At 39.8% G+C, this 9,755-nt stretch overlaps 1 protein-coding gene across 1 annotated transcript in view; it reads left to right on the forward strand.

Annotated features, from left to right (window-relative positions):
• The window catches only part of LOC104507893 (tyrosine-protein phosphatase non-receptor type 13-like), a gene marked incomplete at its 3' end in the record, with an annotated part of 46,050 nt that overhangs the window by 12,090 nt on the left and 24,205 nt on the right, over positions 1 to 9,755 (forward strand). Inside the window, exons 4-6 of the mRNA XM_010149325.1 lie at positions 2,597 to 2,662; positions 5,068 to 5,253; positions 7,987 to 8,080. Of these exons, the coding sequence (XP_010147627.1) occupies positions 2,597 to 2,662; positions 5,068 to 5,253; positions 7,987 to 8,080 (346 nt within the window). The remainder of the gene's footprint in view (positions 1 to 2,596; positions 2,663 to 5,067; positions 5,254 to 7,986; positions 8,081 to 9,755) is intronic.

Genomic DNA, 9,755 nt, shown 5'->3' on the forward strand with positions numbered 1-9,755 from the left:
ACTGTGTGTTGGATGGTACACTGGTTATTTGTCTTTATGTCGACCTCATGCTTCTTAGATCTTGCACTGCACATGCTGACTGCGGTAACTTTTAACACATTTAAACTTTTTTTTTTGTTCTGTCACAACCTGCTGTAGTTCACTGAATTCATTTACTGGAAATCTTTGGTTTCCAACCAGTTCTTTTTGATTGTTCTACTGAAATTGGACCATGTCTGAAAGGTGCTGAAAGCAGAAGACCATCTTGATTCTTAAGGCCTAGTAACAGGTAGCGACAGGATTGCATTCGTCTGAGTTATGACTTCACTTAACGCAAAGTAACAGTGTATTCAAGGATAGTTATTAGAATATATGATAGCCAATGAACACCGTCTTGATTCCAAGACACCCGGTCAGTTTTGAATACAAAATAAGTCTGAGGTAACAGCAAGCTTATTGGAAAGAGAGTAAGCAAATTGTTCAGAACTGTAATGAAAGATCAATTTGGGAAATGAATTTGATGTTGGTTTATGTATTGTGGAAGATATTAGCAGTATCATAATACAAAAATTAACTAGAAATTTTGAATAAATGTTTTCATTGTTAAGAGATGCATGTTATGCTTCTAAACCAAAGATTTCCTCATCTGGAGAGAGAAGAGTATTTTAAATATGAGTGCGTATTAGGTAATATTATGCAGAAACATGAGTTACTGATCATTTGAAGCTAGCAAATTTCTTGGGGTTTTAAAATACAATTTTTCAATAGATGCTTTTTGCCTAGTTTCCATGCTGGAGTTCTCTCTTATTTAAGGAACTCTGCTGCAGTCTGTTCCGAACATGCCACCTGCAACAAAATTTGCCTCCTCGTTTTCCCTTCTGAGCAGGATTGCAAAGAAATTTTCCATGGTTCTGCTCCAGCTTTATCACAAAGAACAACACTGTTTCCCTGTTTATCTGAATATCCTTCGTGCACACCTGGGTCCAGATACGCACCAATTTGACCCCATTCCTCAGTCTTCAGGGTTTGTCAGTCAGCTGGGCTGAGCCGTACCAGGGAGTAACCACGTGTGAGCAGCATCTGGTATATCGCTGCCTTACACTGGCAGACACCTTTCTGTCCTGCGCTGGCTCAGACGCTGGGCTAGGCAGAAACCATCCCACAAGGTTTAAGTGGCACAAGTTGAGGATTGGGGTGCTGCTTTGAGTATGTTGAATTCCAATTTTAAAGCGTATTGAATTTATGATAAGAATTTTAATAACATGTTGCTTCTAAGTGTATTTAGTAATTACTTCCTTACCCTGTCACAAAGCTGTGCATTGCTCTTCTGAATACATGAAAAGGAAACTTTTTTCTGTTTTATAATAGAAATCTAAACCCACATCATAACCTGTGGCTTGGTGTTAATTCCTGGCTAAGTGCATTAATGGTTTAATATCTTTCAAGCAATATGGCCCAAAAAGAAGAACATTTGTGTCATCCTTTTTCTGAGTCTTCGAGAATATATTTTGTTGCCTTGAGTAGGTTAAGAGACTCCTCAGTACAGAGATGATTTTTCTTTTATGACCCTAAGCTAGGTCTAGATCTGTATTTTTAACAACTCTCTGTATTTAGTATGGAAAAAGGAAAATTATTTTTATAATTTTGTAGGTTCTGTTAAGTCCATCCATCACCTTTGTACACTCAACTTACACCTAAGTTTTTAAAATCTGTATATGAAGTACCTGAGTCTGGACAAATCTTGTCAATGTATGTACCCAAGATTTAAGAAAGATGTTTTGCTTTCAGTTAGTGAATAAGCTGACTTAAGCAAATTGCTTTTAATCTATTGCTGGTCCTGTAATTGTTGTTCATTGCCTGTGCAATCATTTCATAAACTTGTTGGTTTAGCACAACTATTACTAGTACGTTTGTAGATAGAGCCATCACTAGTGCATGTTGCTTTTATGGTCCAGAAAAACTGCTGGTTTTATTGTGCTTACCTTTTTTGTTTTCAGTCATCTGCAGAGATGGTATGTGTTTGTGCTCTTAATTCTGCAGTACTTAAAGGTTGATTCCCTGTCTTGATGGGCTTAATATGTTAAAGATACATTAATGTTGATATTAATCATGTAATGATTAACACGTTTGTAGCTTAAAATATCAATGATAGATTAAGGTGACTGCTTTATATGTTTGATACTCTTATGTTCTTTCCTTTTTTCCTTTGATCCCAATCTTAGAGATCTGTTGACAGTAGTAACCCATTGTTTGAGTCCTGTTAAGGTCTGCCTTGCCTTCAGACAAAAATTTTAAGGATCCTTGGGCACAACCATGCAGACTGTACCCCACAGCAGGCTGATCCAATGGATTACATGTGCTTCTGGCTTCAATGGGAAATAAAACCTTAAAATTGAAGAGAGAACACAGGCACTAGTTAGATGCAGTATGATTTGTAGCTGTAGGATTTGATTCTCTGACCCTTGTGGCAAAGGACCACCAATTTGAAAGACAACTGAGCTTAAATACCAGGCATATATACAGGCAAAATGATAAGTTAGTTGCTCTCCTTTCAAGTTATGCTTTGCATTTCCAGTCCTGCTCAATGAGTCAACAAATGTATTGTGTCTTACGACAGGTCCATATTTATTCCCTTGGCATGGCACTGTTTTGGGGAGCTGACCATGAAGTTCCTCAGAGTCAGGTAAGTTTAGATTTGGTTTCGTTTAATATTGTAACTTTAGACTTCATAGTTTGAGTGAATCTGCATTTGAGTTAACATGGCAAGGCGGCATAAAGAGACACTGAAGCGTAGGATATTTTCCTGTACTTGGAGCTTTTTTCTTGTGGAGTGTGAGAGGGTGGTGGTGTTGTCTCGCAGAAAGAAGCTGCTGACACTACGTTTCTGTTAGTTTCCATGAAGATACATCTGGGCTAGTCTATCCTGTAGTGTCACCGGCTAAAAGACAACAGTTTAAGCTGCTGACAAAGGAGAAAATTATTTGTTTTGGTTTAGGCTTATATAAAAACAAATATTTAAATAACATTGTTGTTTTACTCACAATAAAGCAACTTACTCTCTATGCTGCTGTAACTTCTGTCAGTCTGGACTTGGCAGATACAGATACTCGTGTTGCACAATGGCCAAGAAAGGGTATGAATTGTTTGGAACAGGGAGTAGACTCTTGGTATTGGCTCGTCAGTCCATGTAGACGCAGTTGCAGGCTGCTTAGAGCCGAGTGTTATTGCTCAATACAGTTATTTCACACACCCAGCAGAACTCCTAGACTGACTTTCCAAAACTGACTAAGATGATGGGATTCATCATCTTCCTGGGTGCTCTTTCTATGCTCCCAGTTAAAATTCCAAAAGTGATTATCTGAAAGAGTAAAAATAAGATGAAATGCATCCAAAAAAGCATTTAATGATGGCCTTGCAGTTGCAGGATTTGGCAGAGTGTTGTGCAGCTCGAGTAGATAAGTTATTTCTGGTTTGTATTTCGGTCCAGTCCTACTAGTTGGCGATATATGTAAAGAAGCAAACTTTGAGAAAGGCTCTGTGGCAAATTAAGTGTTCAGTTCCTAATACTTCCTTTAAGAGAGTGGTAGTGGGGTTCTCAGTTGTACTGATTTGGAAGTACCTGCTGGAAGGCAAAAGTCAGAACACTTGAAGCTATGACTTTTAGGGATACTTATTTGTAATGCCTACTGTACCTGTCCCAGAAGTCCCAGTATTTTCTTAGACAGCTGTCCTCTCTCTTTGCTCTCCTGCCTTGTAGGAGATGAAAGGAACAGTGTTCAGCAGTAATGGGAGTGTGACTTAAGGCAGGTGTTGAGCAGAAAGTAGGCATGAATTTTAGTCTACTTGTTCTTTGTTTCTTCCTTTGGCATTGGATTGTAGCAACAGTTTCACAGTAATGCAGTGGGAAGGAGTGCTCTACCTCGTGATAAATTTTTCTAAAGACCGTGTGGTGAGGTATGCCTGGAAAGAAATGGGGAGCCAAAGTCTAGAATTTACCTTTAGGTTGTCCTCATGTGGTGCTTCTGCCCTTTGGAGTTAGTGGAGGCAAATGGACAGACTGTCTGTGATGTTACTTTTAGGTGTTTATTTGCATAAACTTCCAAAATTTTTTTCCCATATTTGCCTGCATATGTTGGTTAATGAGTTGCTTTGCTGATCAGAGTGTGGTTGAACGTGAATACTAAACTGATGGATGGGGAAAGCCTATGCTAATTAAAGCAGGGTGGTTCAGAATACTTTTTAATGGTACAGTTTGAGTACTGTACCGGGGAGCCTGGAAGATTGTAATGGTTTGAAGTGCTCTGTGATGCAAAACGCACAACAGCGCTTGCAGTTTGTGGGTACCCACCCACTTGGGGAGAGTTGCAGATCACAAAGCTCAAGTCCCAAGTGCCTGCGGCATCCAAGAACAAGTGTTATCGCTGACTATTGCATACCCTGAGGAGTGATATTCCATGTACGGAGCACTGGATGAACTGAATGGGTAGAGGAGAAGTAAATCTGGATTGTTCTTAACGATATGGGTGTTGTCCTGTGACTAGGAAGCTCTGCTTCCTTAACCAGGGGCTTTGCTGTTCTGTTCCTTACGTTTTTGTTGGTACTGTTTGATGTTGCCTCTAGACTTTGGAAACGCTAACACACCTGCTGCAGAATATTGGTGACATGAGGAACTGTAGAAAATAAGCATAGCAGACAGAGGGTTACAAAATTATTGTAATGAGGTCTGAATTTTCTGCTTGTGACTGGCAGAATGATGAATAATAGCAAAGAAAATTTCTTCTGAACCTTTTTACTAGTCACTAAGCCCTTGAGAAAGGAAAGCATTGGTGTCTTGACCTTAGAGATCAGGCAGATTGTTGTAGAGTAGGAATCAAATTTACATGTGGAATGCCTGTCCCCTCATATACAACCGCAGTTTTTTTCACCATCTAGATGGTGACTTTCAAATTGGCACTCAAATGTAGGCAAATAGTCTCATGAATAGTTATTTTACTGTGTTGAATGTCTTTTTTCTTTTGCCTCCTTTGTGTACCACAAGTCACCATTAAAACTGCTTCTCCTATCCCTCCTGTTTTTGTTCGTCACTAGCCTATCAAACTCGGCGATCACCTTAACAGCATACTCCTCGGCATGTGTGAAGACGTCATTTATGCCCGCGTATCAGTGCGGACTGTTCTGGATGCTTGCAGTGCCCACATACGGAACAGCAACTGTGCCCCTTCTTTTTCATACGTGAAGCAGTTGGTCAGGCTGGTGCTGGGAAGCCTGTCTGGGGTAAGTCTGTGTCAGCATTTGAGGAGTAAGAGATATGCAGGAAGAGAGCAAAGGTGCTAATTTGGAGTCGCTCTGCAGTCATTCTTCCTCTTGTTTTACTGTATTGCAATTTTGATGGGGTAAATGTTGAAAGGAGAGAATTGCTTTTGTCCCCTTGTACAAACTAGTCTTTGTGCACGTGACGATTCCTCCTAGAGTATGCATTTACAACTGCTGCTTCTGAGGAAGATTATTTTGTGAACTGCTTGTCTTCACAGAAAGAAAAGTAAGGAAAAATGGGAGAATAAAAAAGATTAGTCTCTGGAACAAGCCTTAGACTTACTGCTACTTGAAAAGCTTCAAAAACGATCGCTGTGAATTTTTTTTTTTAAAGTTATGCTTGACTTTTGGAGAGCTGTGTATCAACAGGAAGAGGGACTTCTTAGGTGGTGTGGCAATTCTCTTGCACTTCTGCTCAGCTCTTGGATAAGATAATTGCGGAGGACGTTATTGTTTAATGATGACAAATGCATTAAACTGTTTTCAGAAATGAAAGAAACTACATGAGTTCATCTTGTAAAGTTACTATTCCTGACAGGCAACCTCTCCCTTCACCTAAGCCATTACACCATAACTTCAGAATAGTTAAATAATTTCAAGTCTCTGAGTAGAAAAGAAGGTCATAAATTGTCAATATTGTTAGACTGTTCTCTGGCCAGTACTTGTTTTTTTTGTGTTCTGTTTATGATTATAAAAAATGATGAGTGGTTTCTTATTGCTGGTACAATATCCTATGATGGTCCTCAGTTAAACTTTTTTTTCATCTCATTGGGATTATGTCAATGTAAAAATTGGTGTCTAGAGAGACAGCATTGTAATTGCAAGAACATTTGACTTGATAATGCTTACTTTTAAAAAAAAAAAAATGTTATGATCTAATAGGTAGTTTCTTCATAAATCTGGTTTGGAAATGCTTGCACAAGGTGAGAGGTCCCTGTGTTTATCTGACATTTGACAGCAGCTGATTATGACAGGCCTCCAGAAAGAGTGCTGAGCCTGAGCTCCACAAAGCATTGTCTAGTCTGTGAGGTTATATCTGCCAGTCCAGTGTTCTTTGCTGTAACGTCTGAAGCCTTGTGTAATTGCCAAGTAGAGCTAGTCTATGATTCAATGAAATAAAGGCCTACAAGGCCTTAATCAGTGGACTCTTTAAAATAAAGATATGGCTCTTAAATCAGGCCACGAGCTACAGCAACAGCCACTGTGGAGAGAAAATCATTAGCCTCCAGTGGCCCTTTCTGTTTAGCAAAGTTGCTGCTTTTCCTTATCTTGTTCTTGTAAGCAGGCTTTCAGAGGGAGTCTGAGGTTAGTGTGACAGACTAATCTAGACCAGCCTACCAAAGATGAGATTGGTCCCAAATGTATGCACTGAAATCCAGTGGACTGCTGGATCCAGCAAGTGTGTTCCTGTCTCCTATACCATGTTGATAATGAAGGAGTGGGACTACTGGTGGTTATCCAGGGCTGAAGTTTTGCTAATCTTCCAGATTTCCTCTGCCTGTAAGCTTTTTAACCTAATTCATAACGTGTCACTACATTGGATTTGCAAGAAGACAAAAACAAAACAGCTGATTAGAACCGAGTGTTGACAGAACAACAACGATGACAATTGTGCTGCTATGTCTTCATGCACCTTAGCTAGCCATCCCTGCTGTTTTCAATGTTTACTGCTCTGTATATGTGCTGGAATTTTTAAGTCAATAAGAAAAGTGTATAAAGTGGCTTTTTCAGAACTACAGTATAACTTGTTATTCCAAGATCAGTATGCCTCCAGTCTAGATTGGCCTTCTCAAAGGCTCTGTGAGATCTTAGCTCTAACTGGTCATTTGGTGGTGTGTGATGCCCAGCTGAGAGGTCTTGTTGGAATGTTTTCACTTTCAGGGCACAGGGCTGATCCAGTCTGTTTAATGGTAATTGAGTTGCATTGTAACTGTGATGGATAGAGGGCTGCTTGATTTCTCCTTCCCACCTTCCAGCTAAGAATAACTGTCCAAGTTATGCTGATTCTCACTGTATCAAAAGATCTCAGTAAAGATTCTTTGCTGTAGCAGATAAGCTCTTCTCTAAATGATTGTACATGTGAAGTAAGTTGTTGGTTTTTTTGTTTGTTTGTGGGGTTTTTTTTTTTTAGAGAAGTAGTCATTAAAAAAAGGAAGTTATTGGGAGTAGTTAAGCCTGGCATGGAAGGAATGTGCCTGAGGGGTTGAAGAAGAGACTTCTTACAAATTTAGGAGATTTTTACATTTGTAATAAATTGTGTGAGGTATCAGCATAAAACTATCAGGTACAAGACGGTTCTTCGTGTTACACAGAAAACTCATCAGGCCAATCACAAGTTCCAGTCATGCTGCAACCATGGAACACGGTTTTCAAGTGTTCCTGTCCCTTTGGTTTGCTGTAGGGGTGGAATGTATTTAAGTTACACGCTTCTGAACTGGACTTACACTTAGTGGAAAAAAGTAGACCAAATGTGTAGTAGAAGTAATGTGCAGATGATTCAAATTGGATAATTCTAGGGGATGTTCCACTGATGAACCTGTTTTTTATGAAAAAAGTTTGAACTTCCACTCTGAACTTGAACTTAACTTAACTGTTTGGCACTAACTTATGTTGTGTATTTATGTAATGGACACTTGTTTTATACTAATGTGAAGTCTTTCAATGTCTGACTTGGCGTTACTCCCTGTTTTGCAGGTGGATCAAATTTCTTGCAATGGTGATAGAAAATTGCAGCCAGACAGGAGCCAGGCTATTCGGGAGAGGCTGAGGGGAAAAGGACTTCCCACAGGTAAGTGTTTCATTGCAGTAAGAGTTATAGCAATAAATACAGTCCTGTGGTGCAGCCGAAGAAACTGAACAGTGGAAGACTTGCTGACATTCACAGAACTCTGATGGTTCAGTGTCTAGCTAAGTGCTGGTGACGGTGACATGAAAGTAATTGTTTCAAGAGAGTACATGTCTTTCTAGTTCAGTCCTGATTGTAGGAACAGGTTTTAAAGGTGTTCATCCAGAAGTTTTGTTTCTCGAGAAGGGGAATCTTCAGCTGAAGGTAGGTCAACTAAAGGAACAGGAAGCAGCTTTTCTTAGTTCCAGCGTTGCTGAGGGCTTGGATTTCTCTTCATAGCTCTAGTTGCACACAGCTTAGTTCCCTCCTTTCCAGGCAGCACCCACAGCTTGTTTCTGCCTCCTCTTTTTACCTGAAGAGAGATGTTGTATGTTCCATCACAGTTCTGCTGTGCTTTGACAGTGGGAGGTGGACACAGAGGCCAGATAGGGTTTTACTATTACTTCAAGTAAGTAAGGAAGGAGGAAACTGGGGAGACATAGAGGACTGTTTCAGATGTAGAGTGTGGAGCAAAAAGGATAAAGTGATGTAGGTTGACAGCTGATGCTGTCCATGACTTCATTAGATGTCCTTGTTTAAGGTCAGTGGCAGCAGCATCTCTGTGCTAGGCTTCTCAGACAAGAGCATGTGTTCTTCTAAAAAGCTTGTATTTTTCTGGAAGAATTGTGCCGCTGGGTAGGAGCGTTTTGTAAGGCATCAGCTTGGACTTGGACCACTCTTAAGTTGTTGAGATGCAGGAAGTGAGAGGTAATAATTGGGTGAGACTATTCTTGCCTTAAAATATTCATCTGCAAGTGGAGTATCTCAGTGCCAAAATGTGACATCAACCACAAATACTCAACACCGTAAGTGTTAGCAACCCGGGGTTTTCATCTGCCTCACATTATCTCTGTGTTTTTACCACTAGTAAACTTGGAACAAAGTTATATTACTGATGTGCTTGAGTTGCTGCTCTGCTTTTAAGTTTGTGTCAAACAACAATACAGTGAATTGCAGGAACCGAAATAATCCATAGAGTGGATTATAGTGGCAATAGAAACTGCAGAAGTTAGGCATGAGTCTGGCAAGGCATTGCTGGTCTTCCTTTATTGATCCTCTTGAGAGGAGTCCTAGATTAGGCTACGTTCTGTATAAAAAAACCCTTATGTCAATGGTTGCCAGCCCTTCCCGTACAGCACTGTGTCCTTAGAAACAGATTCTGGTACAAACTGTCTCTTCGTTTTCTGGCACAAATGCACTGTTGTGACTGCTTTCTCAGGGGCTTTGTTATCTTACTGTCTTTTCTTTTTTCCAGAATATTTCTGTAGCAATAGGACAATGTGTAAGAATACAGAGTTTGGGACTGGATCAATCTATCTGATTTGTAAAGCATGTAATGCCTTTCTCTTCTGAACTTTTTAAGTTATTTCTTAAAAGGAATTCTTTCCCTGGCTCCCACCAATCTTACAAGGGTTGTACCAGAACCTCATCGGTCTGATTGTTAAATTGTCAGTTTATTCTTTAATCCTGTTCTTCTGATTTTCCAGTGTTGTCATGTTCACAGAATCATAGAATGAATTATAGAATTATTTGGGTTGGAAGGCACCTTAAAGACCATCTAGTTCCAACCCCCCTGCCA

This window comes from Eurypyga helias, unplaced genomic scaffold (genome assembly GCF_000690775.1).
Source record: "Eurypyga helias isolate BGI_N326 unplaced genomic scaffold, ASM69077v1 scaffold13333, whole genome shotgun sequence".
In the NCBI taxonomy this organism is placed as follows: domain Eukaryota; kingdom Metazoa; phylum Chordata; class Aves; order Eurypygiformes; family Eurypygidae; genus Eurypyga; species Eurypyga helias.